Source organism: Numida meleagris, chromosome 2 (assembly GCF_002078875.1).
Source record: "Numida meleagris isolate 19003 breed g44 Domestic line chromosome 2, NumMel1.0, whole genome shotgun sequence".
In the NCBI taxonomy this organism is placed as follows: Eukaryota; Metazoa; Chordata; class Aves; order Galliformes; family Numididae; genus Numida; species Numida meleagris.
This window is the reverse complement of record NC_034410.1, coordinates 45,908,784-45,935,153: the sequence shown is the minus strand read 5'-3', so window position 1 is coordinate 45,935,153 and position 26,370 is coordinate 45,908,784. Positions and strand designations below refer to the sequence as shown.

Below are 26,370 nucleotides of genomic sequence, written 5' to 3'. Positions count from 1 at the left end.
CCAGAGAGGTCTGCATGAAGCTGAAAACCCAACATGCTATTCACAGGACATGAAAATGACAAATAATTCCAGAGAAAGCCTCACCTACTGTGCTTCAAACTTTGAAAATGTCTCTGCTTGCCTGAAATGGAGCCATAGATTCCTTTATGTAGAAAAATACCCATCATTTTTTGCCTTTTTCCTTACAAATACAGACTCTCAATCTGAGAACATTCATGTAAGGTACAAAAGAGATGGAGACCTGCAGTATAAACCATGGATGTTATCAAGCATTATACTGAAAATTCGTATTAATGGCACAGGGTAAGTTTTCCTGTTTGCCTTCATTGTAAGAATGGCTCTGAACCCCTGTAAAAACCCTGCAGAATTTCCCTCAGTGAATTAACACAATAAAATGAAGACAATCTGCCATACTATAGTTACAGGGATTTATTAGACCAGTTAATGAGTTTTTCTAGCTAAAGTGAGACTTGACAGGAATTGGTAGCAGTGAATAATTTCTCTTTCTTGCTAATCTAAAACAAGCCACTGTTTTGCATGTAGTACATCTATTGTGCTCACAGGACTCTGGATGCTGTGAGACAGCTAAAATGGCTGCTTAGATCCCACAGAAATCCCCTGAATGAAAAAAAGAAAGAATTCTGCAAAAATTTTTCCAGAAGTCCTATTCAGATGATTTTCTTGTCCTTTCCTTGTCCTCCCTTTTGTTTAACTCTCTCAATGGGAGAAATAAACACGGGGGAAGTAAAGGACAGAAAATAAGAGAAATACCTGAAGAAAGAAGGAAGAAAATTTGAGCTTGGAAATGTAAAATACATTTTTGAAATAAAAAATTCCTGGTAACAATTACATTTTTTTCAAAGCAAGAATCGTTCCTGAGGAAAGGAAGAATTGTTCTGCTAAAAAAAAAAGGCAATAAATGGTGCCCTTGAGGCGGTGATCTCTGAGGCAGGCACATGTCCTGCAGTCTTGTCTGACTCTGGGAGCTCCTGTGCCCTTGGCCCTACGCTGCTACCACATGTTGGCCCTGTGCAGGTTGCCAGCTCTCTCTGGGGACTGTCACAGGGGGCTCAGCCCCTGTATGCGGCTAGAGGGGGAAGCAGATGAGTTTCTGGAACTCATTTCACCTCAAAGTTACTCAAAATGGCCTTGAAGTTCCTTGAACGTCCCTTTTTTAAGATGATTTGTGCGAGGATGGAACAGGCTCTCACATCCCTGCACTCATGTGCTAGTTCAGCCTTGTCTCTGCCCCCCTGCTTTAACCAAATTTTTATTTCTCTTTCTTCCCATGAAGCCTCTCCCACATGGAGCAAGGACCCCACAGCACTCACATTTACCCTCAGCATTTGTGTGCATTTAAGACAGATATGGCTAAATAAGTCTGCTAAACCAAAAAAAAAAAAAAAAAAAAAAAAAAAAAAGAATAGAGGGGATAGACAGACAGGATGGATTTATCATCCCTTTTTTACCACCTGCCCTACCACAGACAATGCTGCACTCCTGACTGCAAGCTCCCTCGTGAGCCTGTTATGAACTAGGGACAATAGGAAGCCCTTGTGCTCAGATGCTGCTGCTAGACCAGCCCACATAAAAACTATGGTCTTGTGAGAAATGGGGCAAGAAACTGTGCCCTCACTGTCTGCAGGAGCAGCCACACTGATGGAGAGGATATGGTAGGCCTGCTGACAAGAAAGGGCTCAGACTGCCACTCTTCCTTTGTGCTGGCAAGCAAAAGGAATTGAGCTTCTTTATTGTTTCCCATTTCCTTGAGCTTCTTTATTGTTAATCCTAGAGCACAAAAGGTGCCAAACCTCCAGTTCGGCTTTGGTAATGATTTCTTCCCTGTGTGTACAAATATAAATAATAAAAGGAAGAGCTGAGTAAAAAAACTATTAGGCACATTATCTCTTGCTAGCAACTTCAGGGCTGCCAAATGTATGCAGTGCACAGGGCAGTTAAAATATATTCTTGTTACTGCCTTCCTTAAAAAGCTGTGTATGCCCAAGGACTGTTAGCACTAGTACATTATGCTGTGCCACAAGGCAGCAGCAAAAGTATGAGTTAACCTTACCCACTGCTGGAGTGAAGTATTACAAAAGTTCTGCATGGAAAATGTGTAGTCCCGGAGTCCACCCTAATGCTGATTTCTGTTCTACTTTGCTAAAATCAATGGCTTTCCAGGCACTGTAAGGCAAACACCTCCCAGTGACATGATATAAACTGCCAAAGGAAAGGAAGGTGAAACAAAACTGCGCTTCACAAAATACACTGATTGAAAGCTAGCTTCCTATTTTGTCCAGAACTCAGTCTGTGGGTGGCTCTCAGCCAGCCATCCTCCTATCTACATGACCCTACGCCACAAACCTTACTGTTCTTAATGCAAGTTTTGAGCCAAATTCTTCTCTCACTTTACCCCAGCAAACATTTATAGCAGCAGTAACAGATATAGCACAAGTCCTGTAAAAATTCTGTTTAAAAGTGTACTTAAAATCAGATCAGAGGCATACTGCATAACGGTGGCCGTGGCTTCCACCTTGTGAATCCACCTGAATAACACAAGGTAGAAAGAACTGCTAAAAATATGCCAGATGAACAGACTTTGTGAATCTTCACTGTATGTGGTGTACTATAACTCCCACTTGCTGCTTAAATTATGAATTGTAGAGAGAATGCGTGACATCACAAGCTATTAATGACTAAAGACGTTTTACAACCAGTGAATAAGGGATAAATTTAAGATTTACAGTTTTTTCAGTGATGTTTTAACTGTGCTCCTCCTGAAGCTGAAACAATGTGCTGTGTTAAATGTTTAGGTAAGGTAAGGTCTGGGAAGGGAGCTACTCTATTTTATTAGATGAGCTTCAATAGTGTTGAGAAAAGCAGACCATGTGTTAGGCACTCAGGTCTACCCCTACAACTTTATTTTCCAACCTGTCCCTCTGAGGTCAGCAGGTGACATATAAATATCTTAATGAACATCTGTAAGACTGAAAATTTAGGCCACAAAAGATAGGGAGAATGTGTTAGCTGGTTTATTACCACATTAATGGTAAATCTTGAAAATGTAGTTGAACTGCAGTGAACAGCATCTGTTTGTGCCCATTCTGCACAACCTTCCCCCTGGTCACACCAGTCAGACTGCTGGATGCTCAAGTCTGGTGGGAACTCAGCCTAGTGGGTCTCCCTGCATTTACCTGGTTCTCTTTCAGAGTTATCTGTCCCTGCTCCTTGCAGCCAATGAATGTCCTGATACATCTGTAAATCTTCTCGTCATGTTGCACTCTTTGAACGAAGTTAGCAGGAAAAAATCCAGTTCTGTCATCAATTTTTCCCTGTGGAGAAAACATATTGACAGAAGAAAGTTGTTACACCCGTGGCTTTAATACAAGTTCAGTATTGAAAATAATGCATTTTTCCCTTTTGAAATTTGACAGGTAGATACAAAATAATTAGCACATACCTTCCACCAGTCTTCATTGGAGTCTTCCAGAAGAGTGATCATATCCCCTGGCCTGTAATTAGAAGAGGAAAAGTGGATTAGGATGACTCTTAATAGCTATGCTGCATCAGCTCCCACAATTACCTTCTAATAGGAGGGCAGTCCTTCCTTGCTCATTTTCTCTGAGCATTTACTGCAGGTAGACTCAATGAGGCAGCAAGGTTTTCTTAAATCATACTCAGTAATGGAGGAAGAGAATTGCTGTATATTGAGGCTAGATCTTTATTGTGAGACAACACCTTCTGTGAACTGGCTTTTTGCTTCCTGTTTAATAAGAAACTGTTTAAAATGCAGTACCTATTTGTTACAGGCATTATCTTGTTAGTTCAAGACATTTTGCATTGTTGGGACACACTACTTTATCATCTGTGTTTTCAAGCTGTGATTGCAGAAGGCAGGCAGCAGGAAAATGGTTCTATTTAACTGACAAAGGCAATTAGTCAGCAGGGATATAATTCTGCCCAGGAATGTCTTTTTTTTCTTTGAATGGGACATATTTACCTCTATAATGCACAGTGCAGGGTTGTAATTGCTAAGTATCAGCATCCAGCTGACTAGTTCCAAAGCAGAGCTAAGAGAATAATTTGGCTGGAAATGCTAATAGTGAAACATGCCGAGCTGATTTTGTACAGGTAGTTGAACAGTTATTTGACCTCCTTCCCCCACTGGTGGCACTTCATCAACAATACTGTGTAATTATAATAGCACTGTGTTGTAGAATGTAAGTGGCAGCCCATTTGCAAATGGATTAACTTCAGAAATCTGTCTGCTTGATAAGAGGCATCTCTTTGATCTTAATAAAATTAATGGTTGACCCCAAATTATTTAGCTTCCCTTGCATATCATGTTAATCTCCTTGTATCAGTGAGGTATCAGCACAGGAGTCTGTCAACACATTGTGAATATGTGATAGAGAATTTAATGGACTCTGGCAGAGCACACATATAAGATATGCACTTGTTCAGCTGGAGAGCCTCTTTGGTATACTTGCCCAAGTTATCACTGCTGCTGATGAATAGAGAAACAGGAATTTAGTCTTTCCTCTAACACTGTGGGGTCTGAACCTCAATTTTTTGGTTTCAGAGGTGCCATCAAGAAGGCAACAGAGTAGGATTTTCCCTCCTCGGGAAGCTGTTCCATTGTGTTTGGAATAATTAGGTGTTCTTGCAGTGAGAAAGGAAGCTAGAGAAAAAGGATGACTTTGTATCTTTGTGGTAAAAGATTTCTTCCATAGGAAAGGACATCTGAGTCCAGCTAATATTTAATATAAGATACTTGTGTTTTGAAGGAGCCCAACATGTCTCTTCAAAGTGAACAGGCTGCAATGTTACTGGCACCCTGACACTGCAAGAGGAACATCTTCAACAAGAAAGATTTAGAGAATTCCATCTTTCAAACACTTTCAAGCCTAGTGACTAGAAAAAAAACTTAGAAGAAAATAAATTTCAGGCTGTCATAGGAAGAAGGTAATTGAACCTGAAGTCTTCCACATCAGTGGTCTGAGCACTGAGATTTTACAAGCAAAACCTGCAAATTTAGCTGTTACTTTTTACTTTTTTAGACTAACGCAGATGTCTCTAATCTCCCAAAAGAATTCATAAATAGAAGTCACAGGTGAAACTGTATTACTTTTCCTGCTTAGACTTAGGCTGCAAAATCCCTGTTAGGGGGCAGCCTGCTTGATGTTTACTGCTTGTTGAAATGGCTCTCTGGTCTTACCCTATTTTTTTTCCTCTGCATCACAGCCCTGTACTCTGCTCTACATCAGTGCTCTAGATTTCAGTAGGTGCCAAGATAGGTGCTTATCAATGCAGTGTCTGAAACCCAGGGTGCCTCTCTCCAGAACTTGCTTTAGGCACTGTAAAATACAGCCATCTCTTAGAATAAGCTTATTACTGGACTATCCCTTTTTACTTAAGCCAGAGCTCTGGAGAACAAGGCTGGCTGCTTCTGCTGTTGAGGAAGAAATCAAGGTTGTGTCAAATACTAATTGCTGCTGAAATCAGGACTGTCACCTCTCAGCTGCAGCAGTCTGCTACCCATTGCATGCCCTCACATGTGAGCTCAGATCTCCAAAAATCTCCCTTAACTCTTCCTTCCAGCTCACCTCCTTCCTCTGCTAGTTCTCTTCCTTCTGTTAGGATGATCAGTGTCCAGTCGATCCCTAACTTAGGCTCCCAGGACAGTACATATCAAGTCTTGACAATACTGCTGTGCTGAACCCATCTCCAGAAACTCAACTTTGTTGAACGAAAATTCATCCAAATGACCTGAATCCTGCCCTGCAGACACCAAACTGCATTACTAGCTATTTGTCATCACTTATGAAACAGCGTTAATCCATGTATTACTAAATTTCTGGCCGTGGGACAGATAATTTTGCTGTAGCCTAGTGACACTATTCCAAAACCTGGCTTGTGTCTCCATGGAAAGAGCCTGTCAGTAATGACTGGCCAGGTTGTAGGCCATAGGTTGTTTTAGCGTTCCATACGAGGGACAGGGGAATTTTGGAGAATGATGCATTTTCTGGTTTTCTGTGTCTGGCTGAGGAAGTCAGTGGAGGTGTGTCTGAGTGGAGTTCCTTGCCATGGGAAAATTGCTCAAGCTGAAATACACCCCTAAAGGAGCAGGATGCAAAGTAGGATCCCTCAAGCAGAATGGCTGACAAGTTGCACTAAAGGTCACCATAACCTGCGGTTATTTCCTGAAGAGGTGTCATGCCTAAAGTAATGATCAGAAAATGCCAGCAAAACAGAATGATAGGGAAACTTTCCATTTCTGCCTTACATCGCACCCATTCTTTCCAGAGCAATGAGAAGGTGTGGCTGGTAACACTAAAAAGGAGATGCTGACAATAGGGGCAATTCCCTAAATTTTGTGGCAAGTGCATGATTATTATCATATAGGGAATTCTTTGGAGAGAACTGACACAATTAAAGTCAGAGGCTCTAGCAAGACCCTGTGAAATGTGAACACCATGAGTCAAGCTTATTGCACTCAAATAAAAGATGTCCTTACACTTCGGTGGGTTTGGATTAGACCCTGCAATGCTAGCAACTGATGCAGAACTGAGGCAGGAAGCGTCAAAAAATAATAATTAACAAGGTCACTTTGCAAAGCTCAGAATGTATCTTTCTAGTATGAAAAAATGCCATCCAGCAGCTGGACATCATTCTTTTTTCTCATACATAATCTGAATGGGAGGGAAAAATCAAACAGGACTAGCAAAATGTTCAGCATTAGTATGACAGCTGGTGAGGAATTTCTGGTTGAAAATTTATGTTTGGAAATAACAAAGCAACTGAAAACGGAATATTTTCTAGTGGAAAGGCCATCTTGCTCCTGAAGTAACGTGTTTTTTAAACATTTTATCTGTTGTGTCCTTGAAAAATAAATAAATAAACAAATAAAGTGGACACTGGATTTGTTTCTATGAGAATATCTTTGTATCTACAAATACTTACATTAAAAAATGTCTAGAAAAAATGACAGAATAAATCCCCTTCTTTCCCTCCCCCTCAAGTCATATATAGCAATATAACCCTTAGTTTACATGCATTAAATCAACTAAGAAATATTTTGGGGCTCTACCTCATCTCCAAGTCTTCATTTTCTTGTGGTACAAATTTGTACAAGGCAACATAGGTGTTCATTTGTAACGTGCTTTTATAAAATGGTCCCTTTAAGAAAAAAAAAGATAATGAGAAAATGTACATATCTGTCTGGCAAAGATTTAGAAATGAAGTGTAACATATGGCCCCATATCTGGAGCTTACTGACATTGGGAAAACCCAGGAATTTTGTTTGCTTTGTTACAGTGAGGAGCCAAGGTCTGTTCTTCCAAGAGATAAGCCAGAATCTTGTTGCTTCATCAAGTCCTCATCTTGGAGGAGTGTTGCCCAAATAAACTGTGAGCCACCAAAGCAATAAATACCTTCATGGAGAAATAAGAGTCCTTGAATCCCAAGATCAATTTTCTGGCAGAAGTCTGAACAACTTGGTATTTTGGGTGAGACCATACAAGTGAGCTTGCCTTTTGCTCCTTCTTAACATATGAATGTTGTGAGCCCAGTAGTATACTGCTGGCATTATATGATGTGTCTATTATACAGGCCTCATAACAAATGAGCTCAACCTGTACAGTGCACAAGTCCAATGAATAGAAAGGAAAAATCACTTTTTTAAACAGAAACTTATTTGCACTGGCCTTCCTGCAGAGAAGACTGGCTACTCTTTTGCCTCTCCTTCTCTACTGGAAATCTGCAGGAAAAAAGGCACCTAAACCAAATCCCAGGTAATTTTCCAAATTATGTCAGTTCTCTGATTTTTATGATTACTGCTGTTCTGTTGTAATGACATGGCCTCCAAACTGGATGTTTTGTGTTAATAACATCAAATTATAGTAAACATAGGAACGTAAAAAGGTCCATTATGGGTCAACCAAAGAGCTATCCAGTCCCGTATATTGCTTCCAACCATGGCCAGGGGCCCAGAAAAGGAACAATTATGTGACAGGCAGATATTGATGTTTGCCCCAAATATTGCTCCCACCAGTCCTGCTACAATTTAACAGCTAAAGGTCCTCCCCAGTCAATATCATTCATGTCCTCCCATCCTCATTTTGTTCTCAGAAAATTTGTACCCGTACCGGGGAATGTATACTTTTTGGTTCTTCTCCAAAGTGTTCTGTGCCATTTTCGGAATATGTAAACACTGAAATAAAGCAAACATATGACATTTTAGAATAGGTTAAGGCTCTTCACTTCAGCAATGCCATCTTAGTTTTATTAAACTCTCCCTTTTCCCCCTTACTTTCTTTGACCCATTGTTGTCTCCTCTGAACCTTTTTACACCCTCAACAAATACATGTATTCCACTGAACTAGGCAAATGGCTCAAAACCATTTCTATCCCAAAGAGTTTACAAGCATACTAAATAACCAATTTTGATCAGATGACTATGCATCGATACCACATAGAAATTAAATCCCCTGACTGCACTACTATTTAAAGTCTTGAAGCCTTTTCTTCACATTTGATGCTGTATTTTTGTGTTTAAGACCAGAAGAATTTCCACTTGAAAGCAACTGCAAAACCTGATGGTCGTATGTAAGCATCACTGAGACAGTTTTGCAGCCAAGACCCTTCCTTCTTCTCCTGAATCCTCCGTCTCTACATGTTTGGTGGACTTCTTTGCTCTTTCTCTCCAGCAACCCCTGCCTGGGTGCACTGGCTATGCCCTCTCCATCTGATCTCACAGGGATACTAGAAATGCTTTGAAGTTGAAATGGGTTGTCTGAGACATAGGCCTGTATGTCTGAAAATGTGCTTCTAAGTTACTAAATCAGAAACTCAAGGAATAAAACAAGAATCACAGCTTATAACTGACCTGATTAGTACCTGATACAAATCAGTTACACTCTTCATAATTGCTTTGTGAGAAGACAGATATCCGTCTTCAGTTATCTCTTTGGGAAGACCACAGTGGCTTTATTAAATTGACTGAATTCCCCTTTACATTTCAACAGTTGCTTGGTGTTTTATGCTTCTGGATAAAGTCTGAATATGATTTTAGTATCTGGAGTCCTTTAGCACCTAGAACCATCAGCGTCTCCTCCATCCATTTACCCCTGCAGGTGTTCCAAGCAGATGCTGGGTTTTGTAGTCTCTAACAAGAATTTGGAAATCTCCAAAACAGTCATAAGTAGCAGGATGATTGTTAGAGTGCATTTTCTTTCTATTTCTCTGTGATACAGTTGCATGTATTCAGAGAAAAGAAGAAGCCAAGGAATCACTAAATGGCTGAATTCCCTTCTCTCTCTGCCCTTGCACATTCTCACATTTCTTCCATGAAAACATATTACTGTGGCTATTCTGGATTGCCAATGACAACCATGCAAAGTCTTTGAAGAAGTTTTATGAGTTAAATAGTAAGGCTCCTTGAGAATAGGCAGTTGTACTTAGATCTTGAAAAAAATGTACTGTTCTTGTAAAGGAGGAGATAGATAGAACGGTAGACACAGCATGAGTGAGAAAGATTTCCTACAAATGGACACACAGCCATAAGCACACAAAAACACATGTACTCTGACAAAATGTAAGACAATTTTAAAGTCTTAAAGTCTAACATGTGAATGTGAAGTCTGTATATGAGTTGATGTTTGTGGCATTTAGCGTGAAACTGCCCCAGGTTGTCTCCAGGTGGTTTGATTGTGGCTGACCTGGAGACCTCCTTGTTCTCTTCACCAAGTCCTGTGGTAGAGAAGCACCTACTCTGCACACTGTCACCAGCACCAGAAGGGAAAACTTTAAAAAAAAAGCACTTTGCCAGTATCCTCTAGCATAAGGGTATGCATATACCTGGCATCTGTGTAGAGGGGTCCTACTCCTAATTCTATGTTCCACACTTTTTTTGTTCATGGGAGTAGGAGATAAGAAAATTGGACAAGTTCTGGTGAATAATGAGTTGAGTAACTAGGAGCCATTTGGACTTGCTGAAAGTCTTTCAGAAGAAGATGTGGAGGGATTTCAGCAGAAGAGCACATTTGGGGGAATTTCTGCTTGGTGGTAGAAAACAAAGCCTGGTTACTCATGTGCACTTTGTGAGCTGTGGAGGGCTCATGGACCACATCTTTGTGTCATATGGACCATACAGAATCGAAGAGTCATTGAATCACAGAATAGTTTGGATTGGAAGGGACCTTTAAGATTATCTAGTTCAACCCCTCCTAGGCAACCTGTTCCAGTGTCTCACCATCCTCACAGTAAAGAATTTCTTCCTAATGTCTAGTCTAAATCTACTCTCTTCCAGTTTAAAACCCATTCCCCTCATCCTGTTGCTACATGCCCTTATAAAAAGTCCCTCCCCAGCTTTCCTGTAGGCCCCCTTCAGGTACTGGTAGGCAGCTATAAGGTCCCCCTGGAGTCTTCTCTTCTCCAGGCCGAAGAGCCCCAGCTCTCCCAGCCTGTCCTTGTAGGCGAGGTGCTCTAGCCTTCTGATCATCTTCGTGGCCCTCTTCTGGACCTGCTCCAACAGCTCCATGTTCTTCTTGTGCTGGGGGTCCCAGAACTGGACACAGTAGTCCAGGTGAAGTCTCATGAGAGCAGAGAGGCAGAATCACCTCTTCTACCTTGATGCAACCCAGGTCACAGTTGGCCTTCTGGGCTGTAAGTGCACACTGCTGGCTCATGTTCAATCTTTCATCAGTCAACACTCCCAAATCCTTCTCCTCAGGGCTGCTCTCAAGCCATTCTCCGCCCAACTTGTATCTGTGCTTGAGATTGCCCTGACCCAGATGCACGACCTTGTATTTGGCCTTGCTGAAGTTCATGAGGTTGGCATGGGATACACATATCCTTGTGTATGTGGGGAAATGCTCACCAAATCTGGCTTTGCCAGGAAAGAGTCTCACATTTGCTGAAATCCCTGTTGATAACAGGCTCATACATACTTTTAAAAGTACAATTTGGCCTGGGGGGCTTCCGATACAGATGGTAATTCACAGCAAGGAAGGAGTGTAACTGGCTTAGAGGGGGCTGAAGCACTGGCGATTAGGTATGTCATCTTAGAATTGTAAACCTGGCAGATTTGCTGGATAGTTTGTGTGCCAGGGCCTGAAATAAACCATCATCCCCTGAAGTTGCTGTCACATGCCTATAGGGTTGATTCCATTGCCACATGTGCTGAGTCCTTTCTACTCTTTCTCTTTAAACAAAGAGGCTCAAATGTGCATGTTCCTAAAATCTTGTTTGCAGAGTGCAGGTTTTTATTGGAACAAAAATAACTGGAATGAACCTGATTCATCAAGGCATTAATGTGGAACTGCCTGCTAAAGGGGCAGGGGACAACAGAGGAACAAGGAGTGGTGAATCACCCTGCAGCAACATTTTGAATTTACTTTCCTAAATTTTTAATCTCTATTTAGTTCATGGTCTCTGGATATTTCTAGGAGGCACTGGAGTCTGAAAGCCATACAGCTCTGTTGTTCATGTCTCTACAAAACATAAATCCATCTCCTTTCATATTTGCTTGCCCTAGCAGCAAAAGAGGAAAAAAAAAAAAAAAAAGAGAAAAAAAAGAAAAGAAAAAAACAACCAAAAAAAACCACAGAAAAACCCAGAGATTTTGACAGTCTGAAAAGGATTTTACCATTTCCACAGCTTGTGCAAACAGTGCGGGCAGTTTATTAAAAATCTACCAAGGGGAAATTTTTGGAGTGACTGATGCATAATTTATACCCTGAGCCTCTGAAGGGTGGATTGTAAAAAGCCAGTGGTGATCAAAGGAATCGTTAATGTGCCGCGGAAGTTATTTGGAGGTTTGACACATGCTGGGTTTTTAAACTAATCTCTTTCAGTAAGTTCCTTGAATGCCTCTTAGTGCATTCAGCGAGGGCAGATCTCACAGCAAAAAAAGTTTCTTTCAGTTTCAGAAATTAAACTGCTGTTCAACAATGAAAAAAAGTTATCAGGAAACTCAGGCAAGGCCAAACAGGAAACTCAGACAAGATCAAATTAATCTCAGGTGGGCAGGATTACAAAATGTGAAGTAGGCTTAATTCTTTGTCTTTAACCAAGTCAGATCAATGCACATTGGTGAGATGGAAAAGCAAAATAAACTGTCAGGAGAAAGAAGATAGCATAGATGGGATGTTCACAAAATGAAAGGGAGGAAATGACTGAACACGGTGAGGAGAAGTGATAGGACCACTTGGAAAGGAAGGAATAAGAAGGAGACAGCATGAAAGTGGAACGAACAGCTAAAGCTGGCATCTCATGCACGTGAATTGACAGCTGCATGTGAGGAGGGCAAGGGGTCTAACAGAAAAAAGCTATGCTCCCTGTGATTTATTTTTGCAGTGTACATCTCATGTGAAATTTACCAGAGTAGCCTCCTTGTGCTAGGGAAGTCACTGATGGTTTGGTCCTGTAGTTTTACTAAAAGTGCTCCAACCCACTTTGTACTTATTGCTTCCCTTGCCACGACTGAATTCAAAAAGAAGATCATGTACACCATCCCACAGTAGCTGAGATTTCATCGCTCAGCTCTGGTCTCAAAAATGCTATCATGCCAATGCTGTAAAAGCATTACTCTCTGAAAAGCAGACAAAAGAATTGGCTATTAATATTATGGGGGCACATTCTGTAGCTGTACTGAGAAGATGCAATTATAATCAGGATTCATTGTGATGTATATTTTACAGGCATATGGATATTATATGATTTATTTCCTATACCAAAGAGATTATGGTATATAGAGACATGTAGACAAGTCAGACATATGGAAAGAGAAGTCTTATTTTTGTTCCACTTTGCCAATGAGGAACCGAAGCTTTTTAAGTGACTAGCCTACAGTCACAAAGCACAGGAAATAAGGATAGATAAGGATAACAGTCCTGAACCTTGTCCAGTGTCAGGTCTAGACAAAACAAGTTATGGAAACCAGTGGCTCAGATCTCACCTGACGCTCAAAAAACCATTCCCCAAATTCTTTCACTAGCTTGTTGCCCCATCCACCTTCCCCTTCCAAAGCCAGGAATAGATTCTACACACGCAAAGATGCCATCCTGGCCTAGCAGCACTCACCACTGTTGCTGCGTTTCCTGCTTATGTCAAGGCTGCTATCGGCTTCCTCAGGAACTTCTGCCAGATCAGCTGTCTGCAGGGACAGAGAGAGCAGATGAGATGGGAAAAGCCAGGGAAAGCAAGCAACAAGGTGAAATAAAACCTCACACGAGCCTTTGGGGAACGCAGCACTCGGGTGCTATCAGAGCAGAGCAAGTCCGCCTGATGGGACTGCAGAAAACATTGTATCTGGTGGTGCACAACAAATACCCTACTTTATAGGGAGCAATAAAAGTGCACAAAGGACTCCAGAGAAAATTTCCTGCCTTCAGTACAAAACATTTCTGCAGTGTAAAGTAAAGTGAAAGTTAAGGAATAATTGACTGTGTTAAACAGTAAAAGTGTCTGTATAAAAGAGAAGTTTGGGGAAGTTGGAGATGATGAAGATTTTCTGCGTAGCTGACTACAGAAGAGACTGGTCATTAACTGAAACTACTGACTAACAATTTATTAACCCCGAACACATTTTTCAGTAAAATAACTGTAAGAGAACTGTGATTTTAATTGTTAACATTCTGTGAAAAAAAAGGAGATGGAGTGCAATGGACTCGTGAAGCCAGCCTTGAAATATCTGCCTTCGATTTCTTTTTAAATAGTCATCTGGGTGGTACAGTGAGCGACAAATGAAGCCCAAATATTGTTGTTAGAATTACTACGATTTCTTATGCGTACCATATTAATGTCAATCACGATTAGGGACCCATTGTTCTAGGGCACGGGAAAACATGGGATGACAAAATCCCAAGCCTCTCAAATGCACTCTGCGTAAGGCGCTGGATTCCTCAGCTGGGTAGTTGGCTTCTCCATGTATAGCCTGACAGGAACCAGGAGCCCCTCCAAACAGCTCTGTCCCAATCTAACCTCACGGAGTTTCTCTTTCTGAACTTCCCACCTATGACTTCTTTTGGATAAAACATCACCATACAAACAAACAAACAAACAAAACTTTAAACTGAAGATGAGGACAATGTTTCCAATATGAAAAACTGTAAGTCCCTATGTACCCCTGAGCTTTATTTATTTCTTGTTAACAGGATTGTAAGACAGATGGAAGGATTTAATTATTCCACAATACTCTAGAATTATACTAAATACACACTTCTGTCTGGTGTTTTGTAGACCTCTGCCTGCATTTCATGAAAAAAAAACAAATGAGAAATATCCACTGCCTTTGTTCAGGGAGTGCAAAGTCTGAATCGCTTTGCAGATTTTATATGATTTTTTCCTTTCATTAGCATTGACAACAAAACTTTCATTTTAGAAAATACTTCAGCAATTTAGTATATTTCCTAGGAATTTTATTTCTTAGCTACTTCTCATTGCAAATATATTGATGAATGACAAAGTTAAAAGTAGATTTATGCCGCAGGTATCCTGTGATTATCATGTCTCTCTTACTATTTTCAGAGCCTTCTACTTTGTTTTCTATCATGCACTGTGTTTAGACTTCACCCTTTAGGAAAAGGTCATGCTTGTCTTGCACCTTGTACAAATGGGTCACCCCTGGGTGAGAAGGGACTGCAATAGAAATCATAGCAATGAGTCAGAGTAGAGCATAGCTAGGGATTGCTAGTTGCTGGGTGGGGGAGGGAAAGACTGGCTTTGATGAAATAGCAAGTACCAACTATTTTTCAGCCCACTGCTGCGGCATGCTCCTCAGTCTTCATGAACTAGCATCAAAATTACTGATTAGCTTCATACTTTCTTGGGTACTACTGCATATGGGATGTGCAGTGACTGTCTCCTTAGTATATAACTCATCCAAAACCTCCTGAAATAACATCACTTACATTTAAGGACTTTTCAGACAAGATGTGTATGGCAGAGTCTAATGGAAATGGTAGAGGTACAAAGCTGCTTTTGAGAAGACTAATAAGAACTGGAATCACATTTGTATCACCTCAAGTGACTTTCTATATAAGTGTGGGTTGAAGAAGCACATTTTGAAGGAAGCAGTAGGTAGTAAATCTGGAACATATGGCTACTTTCTTTTACAGGAAATGCAGAATCCAGGCTGAAAATCACAGTGCATCCACACTGCTCAGTCATATTAAAAATACCTCGGCAAGTTCAGAGCAAGATGGTATCTCTACTTTGGGCAGACGTGAGCTTCAGTCCTGGAAGTTGTAGAGGTAGGGCACGGCTCCTGGGCTTGTTGCCTTTGCTGTTAACTATCCTTGGAAGGTACAGCCATACTGCTCTGAATCTGAGCTAACACTCTCATGGCTTGGACACATTTGTGAGGTGCAGTAGGAACCCAGGTGTCAGCATGTCCCTGGTTTGGTCCTGTGGCAGAACCCTGAAGCACTCCCCAGCTGCCAGGGTTGGGGCGCAATTGAGCTGCAAAGTCTCAATGATGCTGTAAGCCTCACAGCTGAATTGCTGCTTCTGTTTTGAGAGGAGCAGGGCAGCACAGAAGTGGGAAGGGAGGACCCCTGGGAAGGAATTTTAGTCCCTGTGTGTTATTAACTGCACAGGCACTGATAGCTTGCATGCTCTGATGCATTTTTACCTGGGCTCGAAGGGCTCTTTCTCATCCCCTGCTCTGGTCACTAGTCAGTGCCTGCTCCTTCGTCACACATCACAGTTGTGAAGCCCCATCGTGTTGATGAGGGTTGGGTCTGTCCCTGTTTTTTGTTCTTGACTTAATCCACAGGCTTGCACCAGCAGAACTTGTGGTTTCACATGCCTGTTTATTCAGTTCTCTAGTGTTTTCTATTTTCTGTATGCTGACACGTTTTACATTCTCTCTCAGCCTCAATACCCTGCAGAAATTCCCATAATGAACCTGCGTTCCTCATTCTACACCCACACCCTACCTAGTTATGATCACTTCTCTAGGGAAAACACAGCATTCATGATTTCTACGCTTGAGTAGTCATTCATAATTCAACATAATGCTTTATTGATTTAGAAAGCAATAATTGCATTTGTAGAACTTCTGTTTCAAGTAAATGAAATAATTGAAAGAAAGAAGTGTAATCACAGTGTGACAGGTGGTAGAGTCACTTTGGCTTTTAAAATAGAATGAAAATTACAAAATTCCTTTTAAGGCACAAACAAGAGTGGATGAAGGACATGTCCGTTAATAACTCCCTTGCAGATTTCTCTCAGTTCTTGGGTAAATTTGTCTTCTTCCCATCTGAGAAATGAATATCTGTTTAGAGACCACCTATGCCATGTTAAGTTACAGTTCACTCATGTGAATGAGCATACTTTTGAATCCTAGGAAAACATTGTACTAAACATAACTATATTTTAGCTCAAATTTAAATTAAACATGTAAATATTTGCACAGAGGCCTGGAGACCAAGTCTTGCAGTGTTTCTGTGCATGGTAAGTTTTTTTTTGAGGTGAGCGAAGGAAAGATTGTCAGATAGCATGGGTCTAATTTTTAGACATGACAATCAGCTCCAGTCTGCAGTGCATTTAGTTGTGATTCCTTTTTGAGATGTGAGGAGAATCTATTGGAAAAAAATGAAAGAGATAGTCTGACCTTGTGGACACCAATACTGTTGAAAAGCCTCTTTACCCTAACTGTCAAGAGGAATTGTTGGACTAAGCAGGGATTTACAGCAGGCAGGGCTAAGGGAACTCTTTCTTCCCTTGTCCCCATTCTTCACTCTCTTGCCATGGTCCGGAAGAAAGTGACTTCCACGATGGGGGAGAATGAATGATAAGTTTTAATATGGAGGTGAAAATCTCTTAGGCTGGTTATAACAGGCTGAGAATACCTGTCAGCATTTGAGGTTTGGAGAGAGGAGGTTAAATCTCTGATGTTTCTCTCATGAGAATAAAATGAACTAAATCTGGGCGCTGAGTACTCCAACTTATCACTGTCACTGGTGTGATGGGCAAATGTACACTATCAATAGCAGGCAGGATGTCCATTCTGGCATCACTGTTAAATATTTCTGTTTTCTATTCATTTTTACATAGGTAGACCAAAAGAAAAAGAAAGAACATAATTTCTTTTTCCAGTCCAATGAAAGATTATTTGCTTAATTTGTATTCTTCTCTTTTTCTCAAGAGTCATCTAAAAGATACTGAGTTTATAAAAACAAAGTATCCTTGACTCATCTTGGGAGCTGGGAATGAGTTTGCTGGTGTTTTCTTTTTGTGTGTGTTTTTTTTACAGCTTGAAATACAGTTTTGTGAACTCCAGAACAAACTCCTGTCAATGAATATGTATTGCTTCTCCACAAAGTAAATGGAAGAAAGATGCTGGATACTTACAGAGTTCCTATTGGGAGAATCAGATCCACTTCCAGAACTGCCCTTCTTTGTTTTCTGGGCTAAAGAAGTCCCAAAGCGGAGAGTTTCATACACAGGATCAACCTTATTGCCACAGGCTGCAATGGAAGGAGCAAAACATGCATCAGTCCCCAAAGATATTTCTGCCCAGTTTCCTGCTCCACTTGTAGAAGCATCTGCTTGAACTGACATGTTGGGATACATGTTTAGAAAAACAAGTTGAGAGACTATCCTGATAGCATTTGAAGAACTTAGTAGAATTGGCTTTTGCTAGTGACTTTTTGCTGTGTCTTTGCTCACATTAAGATTACATTTCCTTCACACGGGGCCTCTGAGTCCCTGTCATTGCCTCATCTCAGTCTACCTGCAATCCTCCTTCCCTAAACACCACCTGTGCTGTCTACACTGACATGAGTGAGTCAACAGGAGGCTTTAATCCATGTTTCCTTCCTATTCCTACCACTAACTTCTTAGATTGCTCTCCACGCAGCATACTTAATGGAAAAAAACTTTCTTCTTCCCTGAGCATCGGGGTGGTGTAGGGGCTTTCAACTTTATGCCACTAACGCTCACGGTGCTGTTAGTGGGATAATGTGGATAAATAAGATGAACTGGATCTTCCTGGGAAGGTGTTGATAGTCCCAGTGTGGGACCATGTGGGAACTGGGGGCAGTCATGAGAAGATACCTGCTATTGGAAATGTGTTTCAGGTTGCTCAGCACAGTCTAGGGGTAGCCAGAAAGGCCACCACCCCCACTGTCATGTCTGATCATTTTCACTCCCACACTCACCCTCTTAGCTAGTCCCAAAGTAATCTCCCATGGAGGAGAAATGAACGTCTTCAACTGGCATGAATGGATCCAGATGAAACTCTTTTATACATACTGCCTTGTCAGACCTCAGCTTCCCTTGTCATACCAGGCAGCAGAAGCTTAGAATACAACATCTTAGTAACATTGTACAGGAGAGCAAAGTACTAAAAAAATGCCTGGGACTTTGATTTTTGATGGGAACAAAGTACATCTCATTTTTAAGTCAGAGATTGCTCAGAATGCTTCAATTACTTATGACAAAAATGACAATGATGGAGGGGATTTTAGAAAGAGAAACTTAGATGAAATCTATGTAACTGACTTTCTTTTTTTCTAAACAACAAAATAAGTGTTCTCAGGTAAGCCATTTTAAACTGACTGTTTACTTTTGGGATTCATCTTTTTATACTGCCAAGTTTGCCTGCTCAGACTACTTCTGACTGGGAAGAAGTATTATCCAGGACCAACTCAATTTCTCCATTTCAGAAATTTTTCTTTTCAGGTATTACAGTGAGTAACATGTGGTCTTTTAAAGTCTTGGACAAACTGCAGAAACATTATTTAAGGAAAAAAAATAAGAAAAGTAAAAAGAGTGGCTGAAAAAAGAGCAAGAACCTTGCAAAGTCCCTTAAGGGCCAGACCAGTGGTTTAAATGCATCCCATTGTTGTGATCTCTGTCTCTAAAGTGGTTCTTCCCAGCTGAGACCTTCACTTCAGTATTCCACAGTTTCTTCCTAAGTTCCTTACTTGGAGCTCAGGTAGTTATTATTATAAACAGAATGATTGCTAGGAGGTTACATGTAACAGGTTTTGAGTGAAACACACAATAAACACACCCTCTCCTCTTCCAGCTTTGTATCTTTGAAGTGGTCCTTTCCTGAGACGGCAGAAGGGCATCCAGTCACTGAAAGGAGCTGGAAGGCAGCTGAGGGCAAATACCATGGCTGGAAGTCTGCTGCTGCTGTTGCAGAGCACTGCCAAAGGGAGACTGAAAAGAAAAGCAATCAGAACCTACCAATAGGCATCACTTCTTTGATGCAGCCAAACTGTTCATGAATGAGAAGTGGTGAGCTGTAGTACCGTCGAAATCCCTTTGGCTGGAGAGAGAGAAAGCAAAAACATGTGAAGTGCATTGCTGCCATGATTGACATAGAAGAAATAACCTCAGCAATTTGGCTTGTGGCATAACAGAGCTTTTTTTTTTTTTCTGCAAAGTGTGGTGAGACTGGAAATTTGCCTTCTGTTGTTGAGTCACTGTGGGGTGCAGAGATCAGGGTTTTATTTAATTTTTCTCCTGGAAAAAACTAATTTCCCGTATTTGTGTGGAAAAAGGAGGAGCTCATTTCCAGCCTCTTGTCTCTTTTGTCTTACACAAAAACCATCACTAATTAATTGCAGCAGAAGTGCTGAATCATTAGATGTTCTGAGAAGCTCCATGTTCCCTTCTCCATTTCTTCTTATGTGATGTGAATTTGCACTGTTTTGCATTTGCTAAATATGCATCTATTCTTCCCCATGTTTTCATGTATCAGTTTTTTTGGTTTTTCTAAAACTTGCTGCTGACTGACCACAGTTTCCACTCTTTTTTTTTTTTTTGCCTTGCAAGGTCTAAAAACTCCCCAAGTCATCACCAAATGTCCCCTAAATGTCTATTTGTAGAAAAATGCTCTAACAACTCAAGCTACATCACTAAAGAATACCCATCATGGTCAATAATGGTGCCCTATATCTCTCTATAAACGATTCTTAGAAGACTGAATATTTCTTGTTATTTTTCTGTTCACCATCTCAGATTGGAAATACTTCATGCAAAGGCTGAGTACCCAAAAAGAAGGTGCTATCACCGAAGTCATTGGAAATGCCATTCAAGACATTAGAGATACACAGAAGTTCTCTCAGATCTCTAATCTTTGCAGGCTGTGAGAACATCTAGCCATAGTAAGAAGTGGAAAGGCCTCATGAGGATGTGCATATTTTCTGTATCTTATATTCAGTATACATTAAAAATTATACAGAACTAGTTCTTTCACTAATGAGCTGCAGTATGGATTGAAAAGGAGCAAGGGGGCTGAAAAATTTGGTTACTTAAAGAAACAAATTCCAGATTCCCCAGCGTCGGTTTAGACCCAAACTAAATTCAGACACCACATGAACTCATAAAACTCCCATGACTCTGCTGGAATTCTTCCTGCTATAAATTTGGCCTCTTGTTTTCTGTTTTTGCAAACTGATTACCACAAGAGTTGAGGCTGGAATCAGGCAATGTGTGAAACAATTAACGTGATTTAATATTTGGCTTGTCCCAAGCCTGCAATGAGATAATTTTGCTCTTCACGGATCAACTTCCTATACCAGAAAGCACCAAACTAGGACTATGATTACACTTTGAGCAAATAAAGATTTGCTTCAGGACTATGAACAACAACAGCAATCATTGAATATACTTGAAAAGATCTTTCCAGGGAGAAGTAGGTTTTCTAGCCTTTTTGAAGACAATGCTTGTTTTTCTAATCATTTAACATAGCGAGGCTGTTTATACTTAGTTCAGATTTGCCTTCAGCTGGCACATGTTTGCAACAGAACCGAAATAATCTGAAACAGAAACTGGACAATTACCAACCACATGAAGTTGAACAAGAGCAACTGCCAAATTCTGCACCTAGGAAGGGGCAGCCCAGGACATATGTACAGACATGGGGACAAGAGGCAGGAGAGCTGCCCCACAGAAAGGGGTCTGGGCTCTGGCTGATGGCAAGTTGAATCTGAGCCAGCATTGTGCCATGGCAGCTCAAACTGTACCTGGGTCAGGGGAGGGTCAGGTTGGGGGTTAGGGACAGGTTCTTCAACAGAGGGTGGTGGGCACAGCCCCAGGCTGCCAGAGTTCAAGAAATATTTGCACAACACTCTCAGACATAGGCCTTGAATTCTGGGAGGTCCTCTGTGGAGTCGGGAGCTGGACTTGATGATTCTTGTGAGTCCCTTCCAACTCATGATATTCTATGATTCTATCACTCTGTGAACACGTGTACCCAGTTTTTATATTCCAATAACTTTCTTATGCCAAATTGTCATTTTTCTAAGTAAGTCCTTTTTTTTTCCCCCAGGAGTAACCAAATGAATCATTTTCCCATAAAAAGTCACCAAGTTAAGTTAGAATCTTTTCAAATAGAGTATCCTGCCTTTGCCAATAACACAGGCACTGAGGTGCTGTGTGCCATACAAGGCAGGGCTCCTCCAAGCCTCTCCTACTGAAAGATTTCTGCAAGCTCTGTAGTGTCTCACCGTGAAATATCTTTCAGTTTTCTTTTTAAAGATGAATTATGCTTATTCTTCAAGTCGTAACCATGGAAAAAAACAATAAAAGATAATGTGAAAGATTTTTTACTTGTTAAACTCCACTGAAATATTTTGACTAATTGGTAGCTTTCCCCATGGTGATTTCCACTACATTAAGTATAGTTTAAATTGTGGGAATTAATTTTAATATTCAGCTTCACAAAGCAAAGTGTCCCCCACTGCACTTGCAGCCCTGGGCTGCTTACTTACCAGCTTGCCCATGCAACGCTGTTGTCCAATACTGTCTGCACACTTGTGGTGGATGCTCATCTTACAAGCCTTACAGCGCAGTCCATGCTTAGCGTTTGTCCCTGTGAAATGCACGGAAATGATTTGATTAGACAAAATCAATAGTTTCCATGCACTTAACAAATTTCCATGCATTTAATGAATGACCTGAAAGAGCTCATGGGAACATCAGTGGTGGTAGTGTAAATACTGATGGCAAACCTTGCCTTGTCTACTTTTTAATGCATGTTTATACATGCTTTTTTTTTTTTTTTTTTTTTTTTAAACAGTCTTTTCAGTTCAGGCACTTCTCCTTCAGGCTCCTTCCCAGGCTAGTGCTGCCTTTGGATATATATTGGAAGAGGCCCTGTTGTGTGATAGTGTGAGGATGCTGAGCCAGATTGCTTAGCATTGCCCATTCATGTACCCAAGAGGCTGCCACTCTTTCTTCCCCAGACCAGTGTTCAGAGGCACGCAGGAATTGCTTCTTGTACCTTGCACATCCCTGAGCTGGACAGCAAGGATCCCATGAACCTGATTTTGCTCTCCTTCAATTGCAATGGAAGAATCTGGTGCTACACGTTAGGGAGCTCCAGCAGAAATTTTGAAAAAGGCAGACTTCTCCCAGTACTGTGGAACAGTAGCTGTGAATTACACTCAGTGTGGACCTACTCTTAAAAGACAGAGTATAGTCTGTCTTCCAGGAAGGAACAGTCACTCTTATTCATACACCCATAAGACTTCCTGAACCACACAGTAGCAGTTAAGCTGCAGCAACTCTTTTCCTCCTGCCCCAGGACTGTGTAAATGGGATGAGTAAACAGCATGTCAGTTCATTACCATTGACTGTGAATAAGAAACAAGGTAGTAAAAATAAAAAGAAAAAAAACTCTTGACATTTTAAACTAGCCCTCATTAGTCAGACATGATAGGAATATTAGTCAGAGGAGTCAGAAGATCCCACATCTGAAAGTACTCATGTAGACCTTGATTATTTGAGTACACATCACATACACATTGCTGACTGCATTCAGTGAAATGCTGCTTCTGAATGAAGCACTTCAGGGTAAGATGCATCAAGTTGGTGCCAGAAAATAAGCCTTGTTGGGAACACTTTCAGAGGAAGAGATCTCTGAAGTGGCCACTTCCAAGTCAGGTGGAGGCAGGCTGCGAGAGCTGGGGATGGCTGCGCTGAGACAGGCTTGGACCTACCACTTGTGTGTTGTTTGCAGGTCAGGTAATAGGCAAACTCACTGCCTTCCTGCTGAGACTGTTGAAGAGATAGGGAGTGAATAAATCTTGGCATTTTGGGGTGCACTCCCCTGGGTGCTGCCTGCATGACCCCTCTTGGCTGAGTCAATGCATGGTGCCTCACTGCTCAGGTATGTGCAGTTAGATTCACCCCTGGGCTCTTTTTTCCTCATAAGCACAAAATTTACTGCAATATATCCCTGTTGGGTAGGTTTTTTTTCTCCTGTGTGGTTGCACTTGGATTAGTGTGCTGTGGGGATTTTTTCCCATTATGCTTTCCTATCAATAACACATGCTCAAACCAATATTGACTTCTGTGGCTTTGTGCTTGCGTTACTGAGGACGAAATGCTGTATCACCCTTTCTGATGGTCTCTGACAAACACAGACAGCTGTGAGAAAACAGGACTTCCTCCACATTATTTTATTAGACCTACAGGTTGGAATGAAAAAAAGCAAAATGTCGTCATATTTTGCCTACACAACAGGTACTTAAAATCGATGTTTACACTGTGTCTAATTCTCTCATGCTGGTCTGTGGTGCATAGCTCTTGCCTGCTTTACAATGTTACTCCTGAGATTCAGCAGAAGGGGCAGTCAGTGCCACAGTCCTTTCTGCTGGGTGTATTATGCTATTCTATCCATGTTAATGCTAATGTTACAAGCTGGATATTGGTCCTTACATGGCGTAACTGTGTGATCATAGGAGAGACACATTTGTTGATGTAACAGCACATCCAGCTGATGTACAAAATGCATGTAGAGTGTGCTATTTTTTTAAAAAACAGCTTTTTAGAAGAGAAATCTGTGGTCATGTAGAAATGAACCATGATCAGCCTAACAGAATAATTTACAAAAAGTAATACTATATTTCTACTGCTGAATGCCATTTGTTACCTACTGGTAGGAAAACAGTTGCTTCAGAGAGAGAATTCAGTCACACATTTGAGTCTACAAGAAAGATTTTAAAATCAAAATGAAACTGCCTTTAACTAGCAAAAGCTTCAATCATCAATTCATTGTCACTAACTACTATTGTGGGGATAAGCAGCTTGGAAGTAATTTGCATGTATCTCCCTGCCTCCCTCTGAGGAATAACCAAAGGGCTTAAAGAAGAAGAGTTAATTCCATATTTACTTACGCATCATGCCTCAAGCTCTGAAAAAGACATTTATATGGGAAATATTTTAATTTTCCCTCAGGATAATTCTTCCTTCTCCAGTTTCTGATCTCCATCACACTAACTCAAGCCTTGGAGGAGGATCATAGCTAAGATATTTCAAAAGCACGCCAGAGGTTAGAAAACTACATATTGACAATGTATCTGCCCCCCAGCTGCTGAGATTCAGAACTGAGGTGCAGCCACAGCTCACAGTGCAGAGAAGGACAGATCAGCATGTGGAACGGGTGTAAATGAGACCAGGACTTACATTGTGGTTAGGCATTGGGGTCACATGCATGCAAGCCTGTTGGCTTTGTAGTTGCTTGAATTGGGTTGTTTTTTGTAGGCATCCCTGTAGTTTGAAACAAGGAAAAAGCAGGTAGAACACGGGTGCTGTAAGCAAGTTATGTAGAGCTGGGTGAGCATGTTGACTGTCGTGCCAAAATAAGAGAGGCATTTCATATTAGCCTAAAGAGGTGGCACAGGAGATAGCAATGTTGGGAAACACTATTGGCAAATACATTCCTCCAGAGAGCATGTGAAAGCAAGGGATTTGTTCTAAGCATACTTTAAATAGAAAAAATAAGTAGTATTAATGATTAAAAGTAATAATGATAATAAACACATTAATAATAATAATGACTCACTGGAGAAGATTATTTAAGGGGAACCTGGGCAGTTTCACTTGTCTCCCATAGAGCAGCAGGGTGTGTATAAAGTTAAAAGCCACTCTGTGGTTTGCTTATTCCCACTGGGTTAATCTTTTTGCAGACTGAAATGTGAGGAACAGAGAGAATTACATTTCAGATGGTCATAGCAATGTCTGGAAGTGCCACCATTCCTGTGAAGCCTGGGACACTGAAACACTCTCCTCTGGGACTTCTGTTGGTCATGTTGCTCTCTGCGTCCTGTCACTAAATAACTGGCAGCCTGACTGCAGCCCACCATTTATTCCCACTAGCAGTTACTCCTCTACATAATTTTACAGCACAGCAGGAGCTACTAGTATAAAGTACTTAGTGAAATGCCTTTATCCACCTGGAACATGCCAGTCATCTCCATTTATGGTGGATCAGAAATAGAGGAACTAAAGACCTAGCACTTAAGCTAAACTTTGAGCACCCTAGCTACAGTTTGCTCCAGGATTCTTTCAAAGGAGGAGAAGATGAATAGCTTTGATGGACTCTTTATCATTACGTTACAAATACAATTATCTCTATTCCCTTCTCCAAAGACCCTTATTATGGTTACTTAATCAAATTGTTACAAGTTGAGCAAGTTAAAACAATGATTCTGCTCACTCTCTTTTTTTGCAGTCTTGGAATGTGAGATTTTTTTTATTCAAGGCACAGTATTTCCTTCAGTGAACAAGGCAGACGGTAGCCAACTCTATTCAATACTTCTTCATTGGTCTGTATGTGTTCTTTTACATCATCTCTTGAGTATCGTATTTGCACCATTTCCAAACAGAATATGATTAATAACATCTTGGGCTTACCTGTAGGCCCACTATCTTTGTCTCTTTATGTCCTGTGATATGAACATATTTGCCAAAACTTGGACAGCATGGATCCTATTTGATGGATTAGCAGTAAAACCATCAGAGGTGTCACTGATGGGGCACTACTTGGCCCAGATGCCAGCATGTAAGTTATAAAAATTGCAAATCATTAAAACTGGGCTTTAGAATGGAAAATACTAGACCATGTTTAGCAAACTCATACTGCATATAAACATAATAGACGACAAAGTCATGAAATTCTTATAGGAAGAAAACACACATGCATGTGCATGTGTTTTGTGTCCTATTTATTAAAGTATCAATTTTCTCATAGTCAGTAAAATCTGGTACTCTTTTGCAAATGAAAAAGCCAAAAATGTCAAAAGAAACCATGTTTCACTAGAAGAAAATGAGGAAATTTCATGTCAGGATACTTGAGCAGCTCTTAAACAGACTTACAAATGAGGTTCTGTCACAGTCATTTTCTTCAGATACCAACTAATGCATCCAGACTCCCAGTACTAGGAGGACACACTGTTTTGAGAAACAGGTCGTATTTAATAACGCCTTGCTAGAAATACTCTAGGACTGGGTCAGCTCCCATTTGAATATCTAAACCAGTGCCTAGGCTTCTCAGAACAGCCATGGAAAATTCAATCTTGAACTATTCTGATAAACTGACCCTGAGTATTACCCAAAGGACAT

At 40.8% G+C, this 26,370-nt stretch overlaps 1 protein-coding gene and 1 long non-coding RNA gene across 2 annotated transcripts in view; one reads left to right on the top strand and one right to left on the bottom strand.

Annotated features, from left to right (window-relative positions):
- The window catches only part of STAC (SH3 and cysteine rich domain), a 73,278-nt gene that overhangs the window by 8,324 nt on the left and 38,584 nt on the right, over window positions 1-26,370 (bottom strand). Inside the window, exons 3-10 of the mRNA XM_021386298.1 lie at window positions 21,735-21,835; window positions 19,204-19,285; window positions 17,359-17,474; window positions 13,084-13,156; window positions 8,148-8,212; window positions 7,091-7,179; window positions 3,461-3,512; window positions 3,195-3,332 (exon numbers count right to left, since the gene is read on the bottom strand). Of these exons, the coding sequence (XP_021241973.1) occupies window positions 3,195-3,332; window positions 3,461-3,512; window positions 7,091-7,179; window positions 8,148-8,212; window positions 13,084-13,156; window positions 17,359-17,474; window positions 19,204-19,285; window positions 21,735-21,835 (716 nt within the window). The remainder of the gene's footprint in view (window positions 1-3,194; window positions 3,333-3,460; window positions 3,513-7,090; window positions 7,180-8,147; window positions 8,213-13,083; window positions 13,157-17,358; window positions 17,475-19,203; window positions 19,286-21,734; window positions 21,836-26,370) is intronic.
- On the top strand, window positions 13,164-18,416 carry LOC110393432. The gene is made up of 2 exons (XR_002435012.1): window positions 13,164-15,254; window positions 17,261-18,416. It is a non-coding gene; the product is annotated as an uncharacterized LOC110393432 (long non-coding RNA).